The sequence below is a fragment of the Alligator mississippiensis genome, chromosome 15 (genome assembly GCF_030867095.1).
Source record: "Alligator mississippiensis isolate rAllMis1 chromosome 15, rAllMis1, whole genome shotgun sequence".
NCBI classification, from domain to species: Eukaryota; Metazoa; Chordata; order Crocodylia; family Alligatoridae; genus Alligator; species Alligator mississippiensis.
In genome coordinates this window covers 20,098,503-20,114,698 of record NC_081838.1, presented here as the reverse complement: position 1 = coordinate 20,114,698, position 16,196 = coordinate 20,098,503, and the positions used below count along the sequence as shown (strand labels likewise).

At 61.8% G+C, this 16,196-nt stretch overlaps 2 protein-coding genes across 2 annotated transcripts; both read right to left on the bottom strand.

Annotated features, from left to right (window-relative positions):
* Positions 1–723: 723 nt before the first annotated feature.
* Positions 724–9,046, bottom strand: TMOD4 (tropomodulin 4). Its single transcript, XM_006275401.4, has 10 exons — positions 8,944–9,046; positions 6,636–6,781; positions 6,237–6,393; positions 4,832–4,954; positions 3,262–3,351; positions 2,736–2,866; positions 2,106–2,213; positions 1,630–1,773; positions 1,167–1,311; positions 724–919 (listed from the first exon to the last, which is right to left on the bottom strand). The coding sequence occupies exons 2-10, from the start codon at positions 6,762–6,764 to the stop codon at positions 897–899; spliced, it is 1,050 nt and encodes a 349-aa protein (XP_006275463.1). The 5' UTR covers positions 6,765–6,781; positions 8,944–9,046; the 3' UTR covers positions 724–896.
* A 1,640-nt stretch (positions 9,047–10,686) lies between these two features.
* VPS72 (vacuolar protein sorting 72 homolog) lies at positions 10,687–14,174 on the bottom strand. The gene is made up of 6 exons (XM_006275402.4): positions 13,985–14,174; positions 13,485–13,637; positions 12,976–13,087; positions 12,666–12,845; positions 11,872–12,016; positions 10,687–11,374 (listed from the first exon to the last, which is right to left on the bottom strand). The coding sequence occupies exons 1-6, from the start codon at positions 14,096–14,098 to the stop codon at positions 10,978–10,980; spliced, it is 1,101 nt and encodes a 366-aa protein (XP_006275464.1). The 5' UTR covers positions 14,099–14,174; the 3' UTR covers positions 10,687–10,977.
* Between the last annotated feature and the right edge of the window lie 2,022 nt (positions 14,175–16,196).

The window sequence follows — 16,196 nt, the reverse complement described above, 5'->3', positions numbered from 1 at the left end:
GCAGTGCTCCAGGTGGGGACCCAGGAGTCCTGTCTAACCCCCACAATGGCAGCAGACAGGCCCCATCTCTTCCCCAGACCCCATGGAAGGGGGCAGCCCCCCTTCCTGTTGCCCCTACCCCCAGGACCTCTGCAGGGCTGTCCTGGGGGGTCTCCTTGAGGTGCCTGGCTAGAAGAGGGTGCACCCCAGCATCCATGCTCCCTGTCTCCCCCAGCACCGGCATGAGGGCCTAGTCCCTATGGGTCCATATTGACCTCCCCATGATAGCTGTAATAGGCAGGGCCCTACCACCCACTCATCACCCTTGGGCCCCGAGAACCAGGAAGCCCCCCAGGGAGGAGAGGGCTCAGCTGGGCATGGTACCTGTAGCAGGGGCCTGAGGCTAGGCCAGATTAGGACCAAGAGCTCTGTGGCAATCCTGGGGGGCTGAATGGGGGCTCAGGGGACCCCCCCCCATCCCTGCCCTGGCAGGAGTCAGCAGGGTCCTGGCTGGGGGCACAAGGCTAGGGGGCTCCATCGTGCTGACAAGCCAGTGCCTCAGTTTCCTCTTCTGTGTGCAGTTGATTGGGGCAGGGACTTGGAGGCCCTAGCTGGTGGCGGAGGTCCCTTGTGGGAGGTTTGGAAGGAATCCAGTGGGTCTGGCTCCTCTGGGTAGAAGTTCCCAGACCCCTTCCCCTGCACACAGCCTCATCCAAGGGCTCAAGAACAGAGCCCAGCCGCTGCTCCAGCCATCTCTTTATTTACAGCTCTGAGGACAGAAGTCCTGAAGATCCAAGGGGAGTCTGGGTCGGAGGGGGCTGGGGCTGGGGGCAGCTAAGCGCCGTCTCTCCCAGCAGCGAGTGGGGGGTGGGCAGCACTGGGCATCAGGGCAGCAGAGACACCCACAGACTCAGGCATTAGGTCTTCTTCTGCTTGCGGCCTGTGGGGCACAGAGCGGGGAGTTTAAGCCAGTGGGACCCACCTCCCCCCTTGCTCCAGCTCCCCACAAGAAGTGACACACAGGGTACAGAGAAAGGAAGTGGGAAGGACCAGGAGGGCCCAGACTGGTCCACCCCAGAGCTGGGCGCAGCTATCAGCTAGCTGCACTCCAGAGCTGGGTACAGTGGTGTTTGGCCTGGGGGGAGCAAGAGGGGTGCACAGTGACGTGGGGCAGGGGCAGCACTCACGCAGCTCGTTGTTCTTGGTGATGGCAATGGAGGCCCGGGCACGTGGTCCCTGCTGCGTGAAGTGGTAGCCGAAGCGGACAATAGATGGGCACTTCTCCAGCATGGCGGCCATCTCCATCTCCACCGAGTCGCCCAGGCGCTGGCACTGTGGGCACCGAACAGGCACTGTTAGCTGCCCCTGTGGGAGTGCAGAGCCCTGCCCCCTGCCTGGCACTGTCTGTGCAGACACCTGGCACCCATACCTGCCCCATCATGGCCATGGCTGGGGGATGTACCTGTCCACCACTTGCTGCTGGTCCAGGCTCCCTCAGACCTCCCCATCCCTCCCCGGTGCCACTGGAGACAGGCTCATTCCTTCTGCCATATGCTGTGGTACCCATGGTGTGCTGGCAGAGGCAGGGGGTGCAGATGAGCCCCTCCCAGACAAGCTCCCCTGTCCCTCCGGGTCTGGCTGTAGCCCCACCTGGTTGTCCACCTTGAGCTCAGCCAGCGTGCTGTTCTCCCGCATGGCCTTGATAACTGCCATCATCCCCGCACTCGTGATGAAGTTGGACTCGATGTTGAGACTCTCCAGGGTCTTGTTCACCTTCAGCATCTCAGCCACAGCCTGCGGGAGCCCACAGTGACTGGGTGTGGGGGCAGGCAGGGCAGGGGGCTGCTTCCAACCAGCAAATGCCTGCCCACATCTGGCTAGCATGGCTGGGGGCAGCCAGGAGAAGACACCCCACAGCTGGGCGCCCCGGACTCGGTACCCTGCGGCCTGGTGTCCCATAGCTGGCACACCACAGCCTGGCTCAGGAGAGGTTCCTGTCCCGGCCGTGCCAATCCAACCCCCAGCCTCTACTGAGAGCAGCCCACGGCTGAGCCAGGCTGGGCCTGGGGGCTGCAGGGAAGGATGTGGCCAGTGTGATGTCCAGTAGCCCCTGGCACAGCACTCACCTGAGCCACCGGGTCATTGCTCCGCGTGGCCACCAGGCTGAGCCTCTTCACCTGCGTGTTGGCTTTCATGGCCTCACACACCTCCTTTAGCGTCGCCACGGGAATGTCCTGCGGGAACATGGGAGAGTGGGGGTGAGAGTGTGTTCATGTGCACAAACACGTGTGCATGTGTGTGTTGTGTGGGTAGCCACCTAGCACCAAGATGGAAGGGTGGAGAGGGCCATGTGTGTAGGATGGATGAATTAATAGATGGTCTGGAGAACAGGCAAGTGCACAGATGGGTGGGCAGACAGATAGATGAGCGGACAGACGGATGGATGGACAGATGGATGGACAGGTGGGTGGGTGGAAGGACGGATGGATGGAGAGACAGCAGGACCCAGCTGGTGCCAGGCTGCACAGTGCCTGCCCTGCCCCAGCCAGAAAGTCAGAGCCAGAGGCCCCCGGGGTGGCTGCCCATGGCTCACTGCCCAGGGTAGAGATCCTGGCTGGTCAGTAGCAAATCTCCCTGGAGTGCAGGGAGGGCAGGATTGTGCCCCGGAGCCCTGCCCACTCCAAGGCCAACCCCAGGGACACTGCTGCCCCTGCTCCAGGCACCCACCCCTCCCGCCACCAGTGGGGACACAGCACCTTGATATTGTTCAGGTTGACCTCCTCCAGGTCATGGTCATTGCTCCGGATCTTCTGCAATGTCTCTTCCACATTGGTGGGGTTTGGGGGCTCATCTGGCACCGGCTTGTACTTGTCTGGCTGCACCACACCTGGGGAGGTGACACGCATGCGCACAAATGCTCACACACACCACCTGCTCAGGGAGGGAGAACCAACCCTCTCCCTTGCTCCCTGCTGGACCCAATCCCCAGCTGGCCTCTATCAGCCTCTGCCCATCTGGTCAGCAGGGCCCCGGCTGCAGAGACCTCAGGGCAGATGTCCCCTGGGCCCCCTGGGAATCTGCCCCCCTCCCTCCTCAGAGAGCTGGATGCCAGGCTCTTCCCCACCTCCTGTGAGGAACAGATTCATTTCCCCTGTGTCCTGGAGCAGGGTCTCAGGCCTGACGCCACCCTAGCAGCAAAGGGTCTGAGCCAGGCTGGGCCCCAGCAGGAGCTGGGGGACAGGTGGATCCTCCCGTCCCCCCTGCCAACCCAAGATCACTCACTGTTGATGCCCTCGGTGTTGGTGATGTCCCCACTGCACAAGGCATCGTAGTACTGCTTGTTGCTCATCAGCGTGTACATGCCCAGGATGGCTGGTGGGGGAACAGCAGTGGGCTGGGGTTAAGGGCCTGCTTAATCCATCCCCTCTCCGTACTCCACCCCAGAGCTGGCTGCATGACCATGGGGGGCTGCACCTGGTATGTACCACTGCAGCCACTGCACTCCACCCCAGAGCTGGCTGCATAACTCCCTGGGGGCTGCACCTGGTATAAACGGCTGCCATGCTCCACCCTAGAGCTGGCTGCATGACTATGGGGGTGGGGTGCACCTGATATATACAGCCAGCACGCTCCACCCCAGAGCTGGCTGCATGACTCCCGGGGGGTCTGCACCTGGTATATACTACTACAGCCACCACGCTCCACCCCAGAACTGGCTGCATGACCATGGGGGGATACACCTGATAAATATAGCCACCGCGCTCCACCCCAGAACTGGCTGCATGCTGTAGGTGGGTGAGAACTCCCTTACATGCTCAGTGCTGTGCCCAGCCATGCCCAGCAGGGGGAGGGGAGAAGGGGGTGGGGCAGTTTCACAGTGTACGCAAGCCGGTGGGTAAGTGGATAGCCCTGCGCCCGGCGCTGCTGCTTTTAGCCTGGCACATGGCCCGGTGCCCTCTGCTCTGGGAATCAGAGCCCAGCACATGAGCCAGCATGGGGGTGGGGAAGCAGAGGAGCAGTGCTGTATTGGCTCCCCTGCAGGCCCCTCACCTGGCATAGTGCACGCAAACACGGAGATACATGTGTGCTCTTGAGCCTGCTCCTCTAGGGCCCTGGGAGGCCCGTGCACATAGCGACATGTGTTCACACAGCTGCAAAGATAGCACACGCCAGGACTTGGGCACAATGTGTACGTGCGATCGGGTGGGTGTACACAAGGAGTATGGGCACCAGCATGCCGATCTAGGCACATGCAGGTGGGACACATACATACATGCATGCACACACACACATACCCCACCCCAGCCCACACGTGGCAGACTGAATCAGGGCCCTGGAGCTGAGGTGCTGCCACCACCGGAGCAAAGGGCTGTAACGGGGCCAGGTGCTGCACAGCTCCCTCATGGCTCAGTGCTGGGGAAGCACACATGTGTGTGCCTGTACACAGGGATGGGGACACCACATGCATGCCCCCCAGCACACGTGCACATGCACGCACACACATACACAGCTACCTGTATGCACTTACCCACACATATTCACATACATACACATGCACATGCAACTGCCTGCACACACCTGCCCATATATATGCACACACACAGCTAGCCATACACATCTACTACATGTATGTACACACACAAATAAGCAGAGAACTACCTGTGCACACTCACCCACACACACATAGACACACAGCTGCCTGCACACACCTGACCATGCATATGTACACACACATGGACACAGTTGCCTGTCCACACCTATGCACACACACATTCATAGCTACCTGCCCATGCCTATCCACACATATGCAGACATGCACATGACAGTGCCTCATGCACACAATATCCCTCACCAGCAATGTCGCACATCTCGGCATCGGTGGCATTGGCCAGGGCCTCCTCCAGCTCCGGCTCCAATGTGATCTGCTCCTCCTTGGGGATCTCCCGCTTGGGGTTCTTGGGCACAAAGGGCTTCCCTGCGGGCAGGTGGTGCCACGTGTCACAGCCCCCATGCCACAGAGGGATTCCCCGACAATGCCCGCCCAACCCTGGCTGAGCCTGATTCTTTGGGGACAGAAGCACCCATTGGCCCCAGGCCACACCTCCAAATGCAGCCGCCTCTGGGGCAGAGCCCACTGTGCATGACTGCCTTGAGTTTGGGTCAGGAAGTGAAGATATCCCAGAGGGCAGCACTCCCACACCAGCAAAGAGGCCTTCCCCGGGCATCTCTGCCTCTGCCAGGGTCCCTGTCATGCCCCAACCCTGCTCCCTGCTCCACACCAAGCGCTGCATGCCCATGCCAAGAGCCAGGCAAGCCGGGGATCCCTGGCACCTGGGCTGTTCATTGCAGGGGCAGAGACCAGGAAGGGGAGGCAGGACACGTCCCTGAGCCCTGGGAGGTGGAGACCCTGCCACCGCAGTGCTGGTCACGGGTCTCAGTGCTGGGCTGCAGCAGAGGGGCTGCAGCGGCTCCCCGGGGGGGCAGCGGCCTGGGCACACGTGGCAGGGGAAGGCGCGAACATGGGCGGCTGGCACAGGCCCGGTCTCACCGGGAGGCTCGGCTGGCAGGGCCTGGCAGCTGCAGCCACTGCGCCCACGGCCCTGGCGCTAATTGCTTAAGGAGGGTTAATGCCACTGCATCCGCTGTGTAATTGGGAGCAGCCGTAGCGCCCAGCGGGGGGGGGGGCGGCCCAGGCCAGAGGCTTGGCGTGGAGATGGGGCCTTGGGTAGCTGAAGATACCCTGCCCTGGTGCAGCTGGGAGCTCCCTGCTCCTCCAGTTCTGAACTGGGTAGAGCCACACTGCCATGCCCTGTGCTGCCCACGGCCTCCTTCAGCCATCCTGGGGGAGCCTGGGGAGGCTCAGGGGCCCAGGCAAACTCCTTGGTGTGGGGGGTCTCTCTGCCTCCATCTGGAGCGCACAGCCCCCCTTGTGCAGACCCCGCTGGGGAGACCCAGCCCCTCCATCCCCTATGGCTCCCAGCCTGCCCAGACACCAGGGAAACTGAGGCACGGGAAAGAGAGCCCAGCAGCTCAGCAGGAAAGGAATCCAGGTGTCCTGTGCTTTGGTATAGCCCCCCCAGGCCTCTTGTAGTGGGGGGACAAGCCCGGCACTGACACCAGAGCTGCTCGGCAGGGCTATTTTGGAGCCGCCGCAACGCCAGACTGAGCTAAATATAAGTCCTACCCTGCTCCCCTCTCCCCTCCCCCTACCCTGGGGTCTCCCCTGCCCCCTCTCTCATCCCCCCCTCCACCAGCACCTTTCTTCTCCCCGGTGAAAGGCACCAGGTCCTCGCGCTCCTCGGCCTCGAGCGCCTGCTTCTCCAGGTGCTGCAGGAGGGCGTCCCGGTCTAGCGGCCCCGTCGGGCTCTTCTTGGTCTGGTCGCGCTGGCGCATGCCGGCCGGGAGCATGACATTCTGGGGGTGCAAGGGTCAAGGGTCAGGTGCCCCCGTGCAGGGCCCAGGAATGGGCGCAGGGAACTGGGTGGAAGCCAGGGTAACTGAGGCGGGGGTGGGGTCTCCCCAGAGCTGAAGAACCCCCCGCCCCCAGCCTGCTTCCAAGCCCCCACCCCCCGCTCTGCTGGGAAGGGAACACAGGTCCTGGATCCTGCCCCTCCCCTGCTCTACCCATTGGGATCTGCTGTCTCCCCTGACCCCACCTCAGGGTCCATCTCCAGCAACTCCAGGTCAAGCTGATCCAGCTCCTCCTGTGACAACTCCCGCAGGATCTTGTCCTCATCGATGTCCCGGTACTTCTCCAGCTCCTGGCGGTACGAGGTTGAGGACATGGCGGCGGCCCCTCGCCCTGGCATGCCACACGGGCACAGACATGGACCCACGGGCACAGACACAGACCCACGGACAGGGACACAGACACACACACAGACACGGACACACAGGCCCAGGTAAGTCTGGTATTCCCACACCGGACACAGTGAAGTTGGTCCAGGGGGTTCCCTGCACTGGAGGCAGTGAGGTCAGCCCAGGGCCCTGCTGGTCTCATGCCCTGCACTGAAGGTGCCGCTGGCCCGAGTTGCACGGACACAAGCCCCCCGGCTGCCCCCACCCCCAGCCCTCAAGAGGGGCACAAACAGAGCCCTGCCCCTCCTGCCCGGCATCTCCCCACCCTTATCAGGGACCTGCAGCCCGGGCCCAGCCCCAGCTGCAAACTGCACCACCCCTCCAGCCCAGGGCTGGGCCCCAAGCATCTCCTGGCCATAGAGCAAGGGGCACCCCTAGCCTGACAAAGGTAGCAGGGAGCAACTCAGCCTCACCACAAGGAGGGGCCTCAGACTCCTGCTGAGGAAATAGAGGCACCGCAGTGCTCGAACTAGAACCCAGGAGTCCTGGCTCCCAGCACCGTGCGCCTGAGACCCCAGTGACATTGCAGCTGGGAGAATCCAGGAGTCCTGACCCTCAGACTCCCACCTGGGTTCTGGGCCTGTCCCTGGAAGATGGGCTGGTCTCAGAGGCCAGGGGTCCAACCTACTCAGTCTTAGCTGCACTCTGCCAGCCCCTTCCCCTGTCTGGGACTCAGTTTTCCCATCTGCACAATGGGTGCAATACATGTTTCCCCAGAGAAGGGGTTTCCTGGTCCTTGACCTGAGTGTCCTATGGAAAAGCCACCAAGAACAGACTCTCCACTGCCCTGCTCTGTCCTGGGAGCCTGGGACCCAGCACCCAACCACAACCAAAGCCCTGGTGCTGGTTAGCACCTGGACCCCACTGTGAGGGACACTGAGATCCCGCCAACCACCTGGCTTCAGGGAGGGGCTGAGAAAGAGCCTTGACCACTCCCCTCCAGGAGGCCTGTGTACGGGAGACCAGGCCCAGCTCTGGGCGCATGCAGTGGTGTCAACAGCTGCTTGCAAAGCAAGGCCTCGCTCACCAGGACCTGCGTGCTCCCTGCTTGTAAGCTGCATCCTCCAGACTGCCACCATCCCCTGCCTGCGTCCTAGGGGCCCAAGCCAGACAGGGCCCCCAGCATGACTGGCCAGCCCAGCGCCTCTGCTCGGGGCCCCTGCCACACAGGGATTTAGCTGAGCCAGTGCCTGCCTCTGTGCAGCCCCAGCACCAGTGCAGGGGCCATCTCCCTGCTGGGCCCAGGAGCTCCCATATGGGACCCAGGTTCCACATTCAGACAAGGTGACCCTGTGGCTCTGGGGACCTGACAGCAGCCACCTTCCCCACCCTGGTCCAGGAAGTTGCAGGGAGCCTCCCTACCCCACCCCACCCCAGGTGCTGTACAGGGCCAGGGCTCTCCAGCCTCAGCTGGGAGACACGGTGACACCTGCATGCATACTATTGCTGTCATCACTGCTCCAATCCCTTTGTACTGGGTTGTCAGTGGGACCTAGATGCTAGGCCGGGCTGGGAGACCGGGGACATAAGAGCACCCTGCAGAGCTGCAGAAGTAATAGGAGCGTTCTCCTGAGTCAGCAGGGATCGGCCCCGGGGATGCCTGGACAGGCTGGGCCACAATTCCAGCCTACCATCGGGGGCTAACCCAGAGCCCAGCAGTGCGCCGTAACAATTTCTCCTATCAGGAATCCCAGCCAAGGCAGCCAGGCATTCAGCACAGCCTTTACGCTCCACCCCAGAAGCAGCCACATTTCAGAATCCCTGCAGCCCCCAGAAGCTCCCGTGACAGCTCAGCGACTGCTTTCCATGCTCGCGTGTTGGGGACCCAGCAGGCAGAGGCACAGCAGCACACCTGGCCACTCGCACACACACTCAGAGGCTTGAAGACAAGCTGCAAAGCCCCCTGGATACCCAACCCAATGGCCACAGCCAAAAGCTCCCAGCAAAGCAGCCACCCTGAGAGAGATGCACAGCCCACGGCAAATGACAACGCAGCAAGGAGAGAATGGGAGAGCCCAGGAGGCACCAAGCAGAGGCTGGACCCCAGCCCCACCCACACCACCCCCATAGATGTATACAGCCCAGGAGCCGGGCTCCCAGCCTTACCTCTCCCAGGCCGTCTGGGCCGCTGCCTTCCAGCAAGCGAAGCACCGTGCGGAGGCCAGGGATCCGGGCAGCAAACTGCGTGAGCTCAGCATTTTATTATTTTAGCTCCCGCTGGGCCGTGGGGGGTGGGAGAGCGGAGATCACATATACAGGCTCCTTATCAATCACGCCCAGCACCCTGCGGCGCCCGACAGACACCCAGTGGCCGAGGCCTCACACTGCTGGCCAGGAGGCAGCACCATGCAGTGCCAGGTGCCCCAACCCCTCTGTCCTCCCAGGGCCAGGTGCAAGGCCTGGAGGCAGGGAGAGCTCAGGGGGCTAGGGCTGAGCAGGGTGCACATCAGGGAGACCCCCAGGCTGGGAGAGGCAGAGGTCAAGGGGAACAGGTTGGACTGCCAGCTTTGTACAGCCCCTAGTGCAAGGGGTGGCCGGACCAGGCCAGGCGGCTCCGACGTGCCTTGTAGTAACGGTGCCTTGAAGCCGGCAGAGCTGGAATTCAGAGCAGCTTGGTTGCGGGAGGGAGAGGGGCGTGATGGAGGGGGACAGCTGAGAGGGGGCAGGGGAGGGCGGGAGGATTATGGCTGGTGTTACGTAGCGGCCAGGAGCCCCCGGGCAGGCCTGGACCCCGCCCACACAGACTGAGCCCCTGCCCAGAGCTCACAGGGGATGGAAGCAGGTGGGAGCATGAGGAGGCATCAGGCTGGGTGTGCCAGGGGCTGAGCTTGGCTCCTGCGGTGGAGGACCTCAGTCTTCCCAGCTGGGACAAGGGGAGAAAGGACCAGGCACCTGCTGGGCCAGAACTGGGCTGTGATGGGAGGCTCCAGGCTGGACACAGCTCAAGGGAGGCAGAAGAGGGGATAAGCCTGTTCTGGACACACCCAGACTCAGATAGGGAGAGACCACAGCCCAGCCCTGCTGGGAGAATCCGCTGAGCTAGGGAGGGACTTGGGGTTTGTACAGCGCCTAGCACCAGGGGCAGCCCAGGGAATCTGAGGCACCATGTTATTGATTAGTAACAAAGCTGGGGGCTGGAAATTGGAGCAGCCTGGCCGCAAGGAGCTGGGGTGGGGGAAGCTTTGGAGGCCACAGGCTGGGGTGTCACTGGTGCTCTAGCCATGTTGGACCCCACCAGGAAGCACCTGGGTGCATACAGCCAGCTGGAGCTGGGGCCAGGAGGCAGCTCAGGGACACGCATCCACCCACAGGACATCACCTGCAACCGCCAGCTTGAGAAACCCCAGCCCGGCTGTGCTACCCAGGCAAAGCTGCAGGTGAATGGTCTGGGGGCAGGATGGGAGGAGCTGGCCTGAGCTCCCAACTGGGCAGACACTCCCCCCACTGGCTACAATCTGACCTCTTGGTGGGGCATCTCAGCGATGGATCCCATGCAGCGGCTCCAGCCACAGAGCCCCCGCAAGAGCCAGGCAGCAGCAGCCTGTCACAGCTCCAGACCCCTCCCCACTCTGCTAGAGGCAGCCTTCATTTCACTGCCCCGCAGGACTCCGGGGCTCACGGACACAGCCCAGCCCTGCTCCACCATTTGTGGGGCCTCTGCACCCATTTCCCAGGGCTGTCCCAGGGCTCAGGAACTGTACACAGCAGTCTGTGTTTCGGTAGACTCTCTGTACCCCCCCTTTGTTTACGAGGGCTGTCCCAGGCCTCAGGAGCTGTACATGCTGGTCTGGGCTTCTGTAGGGTCCCTTTCCACCCCATGTCACCTTGGGGGCTATACGCACCTCTATGTTTCTGTAGGGTTGCCACCTGGCTTTGCATTTATTATACAAAAATAAATAAAAAAACAAAGAGCAACCAGCAGCCCCCACCTGAGCCTGACAAAGGCAAAGGGAGGAAGAGGACACGGGGCCATATGGAGGCTTCCAACATAAGTCCGTGTCCCCTGGAGAGGTCAGTCTGCTTCACCCCCAAAAATAACAGCAATAGCAGCTGATTCAGTCCCACAGGCCTGAGAAACAAAGACAAAGCTTCCTCCCCTTCCCCCTGAACACAGGAGCCCCCCACCCGCCCACAAGGGCTCTATGTAGCCGGGACTGTCTGCTTGATAATGATCTTCTGGCGGGTGGCGCGGATGCCAGGGTCAGCCCCAGGAGGCCCAGCTCCCAGGGCAGCGGTGGCAGCAGCATTGGGCAGCCCATGAGCAGTGATGTACTTCTTGTACGCCTCACGGATGATTTTGAAGGCCCGGATGTTGGAGTAGGGGATGTCAGTGACAGGGTCGCGATACACGGCCGGCTTGTGGGTCACAGGGCAGATCTCGCGCACAGGCAGCCGGGGCTGGCGCCCCTTGGGGAAGAGCTGCTCGAAGGTCTCATCGTCGCTGAAGGTGATGAAGGTGCGTGAGCACTTCCCAGTGATGGGGGCCACAGCTGGTGCCAGCGCTGCCTCTGAGGGCTGGTGGAGATCTTGATCCAACCTGGGCATGGGGGAATTACCACTGGGGTGAGTCTGGGCTTCAGCTCCAGGAGACACAGGCATCCAGGGAGAGAGGGAGCAGGGCTACCTGCGCTCATGGCAGCCACCTACATGATCCCCAGGGCCTCTGCTTGGGTCAGTCCATCCCCATCCCCAACCCCGCCCTTCAGAGCCTGGGGTCTAATCCAGGTTGGTACAAGCTAAGGATCTGACCAGGCCCCAAACACCACCCTGGCAGACCTATGTGAATCCATACACACACAGCTCTGGTCCACAGACCATCCCAGCTCAGAGCAGCTGCAAGCCAGAATGTCAGGGCATTGCAGCTGAGTTGCTGGCAGCTGCGAGATGCCATGGCCAGGACTGGGGGCAGTGCCCAAGGACAGAGGTTGGTATGCGGGAGCCGAGCTCCAGGATCTACAAAGGGAAGGGGCACAAGGATTTTATGGAGAAGGGCTGGACTGGGCCCAAGGGTCCCCCTGCGCCCTAAACACCTACCCCTCCACATCCACGTTCTCCTCCTTGACGCCCAGGTCGGTGATAAGGGGCATGGTCACCGAGTGGTACCGGATCAATGGCCCCACGCACTTGCGCTTCTTCTGCACCTGCTTCTTCTTGTCGGCTTCCAGGCGCTCGTAGTTCTCTGCAGGGATGAAGAAACCGGATGTCAGCACAGCGGGCCTGGGGGGGACCTCACTTCAGCGCCTAGGGTGCCAGGCCCCATCTCCTGCAGGTACTTGCCCACCACTGGGACACAACTCAAGGTGACATGTCACAGCAGGCGGGTCAGTGCCCCCCACCCAGGGGGGAGACAGGGGTCTCCCCTAGCAGGCAGCCTTTGCAGAGCCAGCCACAATCATCATCTAGTTCCCAACCATGCACCGGTGAGAAGAGACAGTGCCCATTCACATCACCCGCAGACTTCCAATTAACACTGGGGGGAAACTGAGGGTCAGCGGTGAAACGAATCACCCAGCCAGGTAGCACCTGAGCTGGACAAAGAACCCAGGAGTCCTAGCCACCGCTAACCACCACATCCTGCTCTCCTCTGGGTAGGGAACCCAGGCTGGCAGCTTCTAATGCCTCTGTCTTCTGGGGTCCTTTGCTGCCCGTGAGCCCCACCAGCCCTATCCCTCCATGACCATAGCCCCAGGCCCATCCCAGCACCCTCACTGTACCCCATGGGGTGATGGCCATGGTCCCACCAGCCCTATCCCTCCATGACCATAGCCCCAGGTCCATCCCAGCACCCTCCTTGTACCCTATGGGGTGATGGCCATGGTCCTACTCACCTAGGGAGCGCAGGTTGATCTCCTCTGTGATCTTGGCCTCCTCCAGCAGCTCCTCCTGTGTCAGGGGACGGTCATAGTTGGGGCCGCCCTTCTTGCGCTTGGACTGCACCTGACGCTCCTGAAGGCGCAAGAATGTCTGGCGGGTGTGCTCTGTGGTCGACTGGCGCATGTGCTTGCGGCCTGGTGGGGACAACAAGGTGGGGGGGGGGGTCAGGGGGCACGGGGGACACAGAGCAGGGAGGCAGCCCCAGGCTCCCAGAGACAGAGGAGCCAGGGGAGCTCTGCTAGCGAGTGCCATGCATGCACTTACTGTCCCCAGCGTCATCCTGCAGCTCCAGGGGTGCCACCTTCTCCTCTCGGGCCTTCTGTGAGCTGCCGCTGGGGGCATCGGCCTTCTTGGGTCTCAGGCTCTTGAGGGGCTCCTGGGGGAGTCACAGCAGAGCAGGGTGAGGAAGGGGAGAGCTGCCGGGGGGATGCTACCTTCCTCACCTGTTACCCCTCATGGGTCAGTTCTTACCACCAGGCACCTCCTCCTCCCAGGGAGGCAACCCAGGAGGCCAGACCCCAACTCTGCTGCTGAGTCCAGACCCCAAGCCTCCCCAACGATCCCCTTCCCGCTGTAGCGGGCCTTACCCCCTTCCCAGCCGCCCCTCCCTCAAACATCCAGGTGACCCTAGTGCATCTGTAGCCCCCTTTGACGGGAAGCCCCGTGGCGCACAGGATGCCTGGGTCTTTGTCCCAGACATCCAGCCCCTTGCGCCGTGGAGCGGGCGCCTCCCCTCCCCCAAACCCCCACGGGAAGCAGAGCCCCGGCCACACCTTGTAGGCCTTGGTAACCACGCGGCGCTTGCGCTTGGGCTCGCCGTCCTCCTGGTCGCTGGCCGGCTCCTCGCCCTCGTCGATGTCGAAGTCCGAGTCCACCTCATCGTCGCTGTCCGACTGGTCGCCTTTGTACTCGTCGTCCCCCGACTCCTGCGGCACCGCCCGGACACTGCCGTCAGCCCCGGCCCCCCCACCGGATCGGCCCCTTCCCCAACCCTCCCAAAGGGCCTCGTGCCCCAGCCACAAAGGACCCCCCACAGACCCGCCCCTCTTCCAGCCCTTCCCAAGTGCCCCCCAAAACCTCTCCCCCACTCTCCTATGCCCCAACCCCCCATAGTGCCCACCCCAGATGCCTCCCACCCTAGTGGGCCCTGCCCCCCAATTACCCCCACCAGTAGGCCCCGCCCCCAGTAGCACTCCACCCTAGCAAATGACCCCATAGGCCCCGCCCTGGCAAACTCCGCCCTCCCCGGGGTCCCTCCCGCGTGCGGGCGCACCTCGGTGAAGCCGCCGTACGTGGTCTGGTAGAACTCGTCCTCCTCGGCCTCCAGCAACCCCGAGAGCCGGTTGCCCGCGGTGCGGCGCGGCGCCCTCCCCTCCGCCAGGCTCATGGCGCCGAGCGACGCGCCGACCCGCCACTGCGCGGCCTGGGATCGACCCGCCGGCCAGCCACTGCGCGGCCTGGGAGCGCCGAGAGTGGTGCGGGAGGCGAGCGCCGGGAACCAATCGAACGCTGAGTGATCGCTGGCGGCTGCGCAGGAGGGTGGAGCCTCGCTTGCCCCGAGCTGCCTCCTCGCAGTGGCCCCGCCCCTACTCTAACCCACCACTGTGGTCTCCCATCCAGGTGTTGACCCTTCTGGGCCCTGCTTGGCTTCTAAGATGCTGCGGGCGCCCCAAGCCTAAGCTGGGCGCCCGGGGGGTCGCGCATGCTGCTCCCCCGGCAGCTGCCCCAGGAGATCTGCATGTCTGCACCCAGGGGCGGGCCCTGCCACCCTGCAGGGAAAGATGCCCACGTGTTGGGGCCCCTTTAGCCTTTCAGCCACGGTCTGAGACCGAGGTAAAAGGGGTGCGGATGCTGTGGTTCATTTTCCCAAAGGACACATCACACGTTTTTCTCCCGGTGAAAAGAAACTGGAAGTTTTCATAGATGTTAGGGTCGGAAGGGACCTCAATAGATCATCGAGTCCGACCCCCTGCATAGGCAGGAAAGAGTGCTGGGTCTAGATGACCCCAGCTAGATGCCTATCTAACCTCCTCTTGAAGACCCCCAGGGTAGGGGAGAGCACCACCTCCCTTGGGAGCCCGTTCCAGACCTTGGCCACTCGAACTGTGAAGAAGTTCTTCCTAATGTCCAGTCTAAATCTGCTCTCTGCTAGCTTGTGGCCATTATTTCTTGTAACCCCCGGGGGTGCCTTGGTGAATAAAAAGTCACCAATTCCCTTCTGTGCCCCCGTGATGAACTTATAGGCAGCCACAAGGTCACCTCTCAACCTTTTCTTGCGGAGGCTGAAGAGGTCCAGGTGCCACAGTCTCTCCTCATAGGGCTTGGTCTGCAGGCCCTTAACCATACGAGTGGCCCTTCTCTGGACCCTCTCCAGGTTATCCACATCCCTCTTGAATTGCGGCGCCCAGAATTGCATGCAGTACTCCAACTGCGGTCTGACCAGCGCCCGATAGAGGGGAAGTATCACCTCCTTGGATCTGTTCATCATGCATCTGCTGATGCACGATAAAGTGCCATTGGCTTTTCTGATGGCTTCGTCACACTGCCGACTCATGTTCATCTTGGAGTCCACTAGGACTCCAAGATCCCTTTCCACCTCTGTGCCACCCAGCAGGTCATTCCCTAGGCTGTAGGTGTGCTGGACATTTTTCCTCCCTAGGTGCAGCACTTTGCATTTCTCCTTGTTGAACTGCATCCTGTTGTTTTCTGCCCACTTGTGCAACCTATCCAGGTCTGCCTGCAGCTGTTCCCTGCCCTCCGGCGTGTCTACTTCTCCCCACAGTTTTGTGTCATCCGCAAACTTGGACAGAGTACACTTCACTCCCTCATCCAAGTCACTGATGAAGACATTGAAGAGTATCGGTCCAAGGACCGAGCCCTGCGGGACCCCACTGCCCATGTCCTTCTAGGTCGATACCGACCCATCCACCACAACTCTCTGGGTGCGACCCTCTAGCCAATTCGCCACCCACCGGACTGTGTAGTCATCCAAGTCACAGCCTCTTAACTTGTTCACCAGTATGGGGTGGGATACCATATCGAAGGCCTTCCTGAAGTCTGTATATGACGTCAACCCCTACTCTTGCGTCCTTTTCCTACTAGGCCATGGGCCTGGGGCTGTAGTCTTCACTTGAAGATTTGTTTTTGCATCCATCTAACTTTATTGGAATGAGTTCAAGGCAGTCAGCAGGGCTGTAAAATAGGAGCTCCGTGCCCAGGAGCGTTGCAGAGCGGGTCCTGGCTGGACTGGGGGAACACTGAGGCCATTACATAGGAGAGAGGGTCGTTAACAGCTGCGGAGTGAAGAGTTCAGAAGGAAGCAGGTAGACGAAAGTGAGCCATTAAGTCCACTGATCTGTCAGCGCTGCCTGACTAGAAACACTGCTGCCACTGCAGGCTTTAAACTTTGGGTGGAGCAGGAATCAGAGAGGTGCGCATGCATCAGTGCATCCCCCTGGATCCACCCCTACTGGGGCCTCTGCCCC

Bases quoted from the DNA above. Each gene is read 5' to 3' on its own strand.
- VPS72 (XM_006275402.4), bottom strand. From the start codon at position 14,098: ATGAGCCTGGCGGAGGGGAGGGCGCCGCGCCGCACCGCGGGCAACCGG. The intron at 13,638-13,984 runs GTGCGCCCGCAC...GCGGTGCCGCAG, and splicing joins CGTACGGCGGCTTCACCGAG to GAGTCGGGGGACGACGAGTA. The intron at 13,088-13,484 runs GTGTGGCCGGGG...TGACTCCCCCAG, and splicing joins TGGTTACCAAGGCCTACAAG to GAGCCCCTCAAGAGCCTGAG.
- TMOD4 (XM_006275401.4), bottom strand. From the start codon at position 6,764: ATGTCCTCAACCTCGTACCGCCAGGAGCTGGAGAAGTACCGGGACATC. The intron at 4,955-6,236 runs GTGCTGGTGGAG...ACCTGCCCGCAG, and splicing joins TTTCACCGGGGAGAAGAAAG to GGAAGCCCTTTGTGCCCAAG. The intron at 2,214-2,735 runs GTGCTGTGTCCC...ATGTTCCCGCAG, and splicing joins TCAACCTGAACAATATCAAG to GACATTCCCGTGGCGACGCT.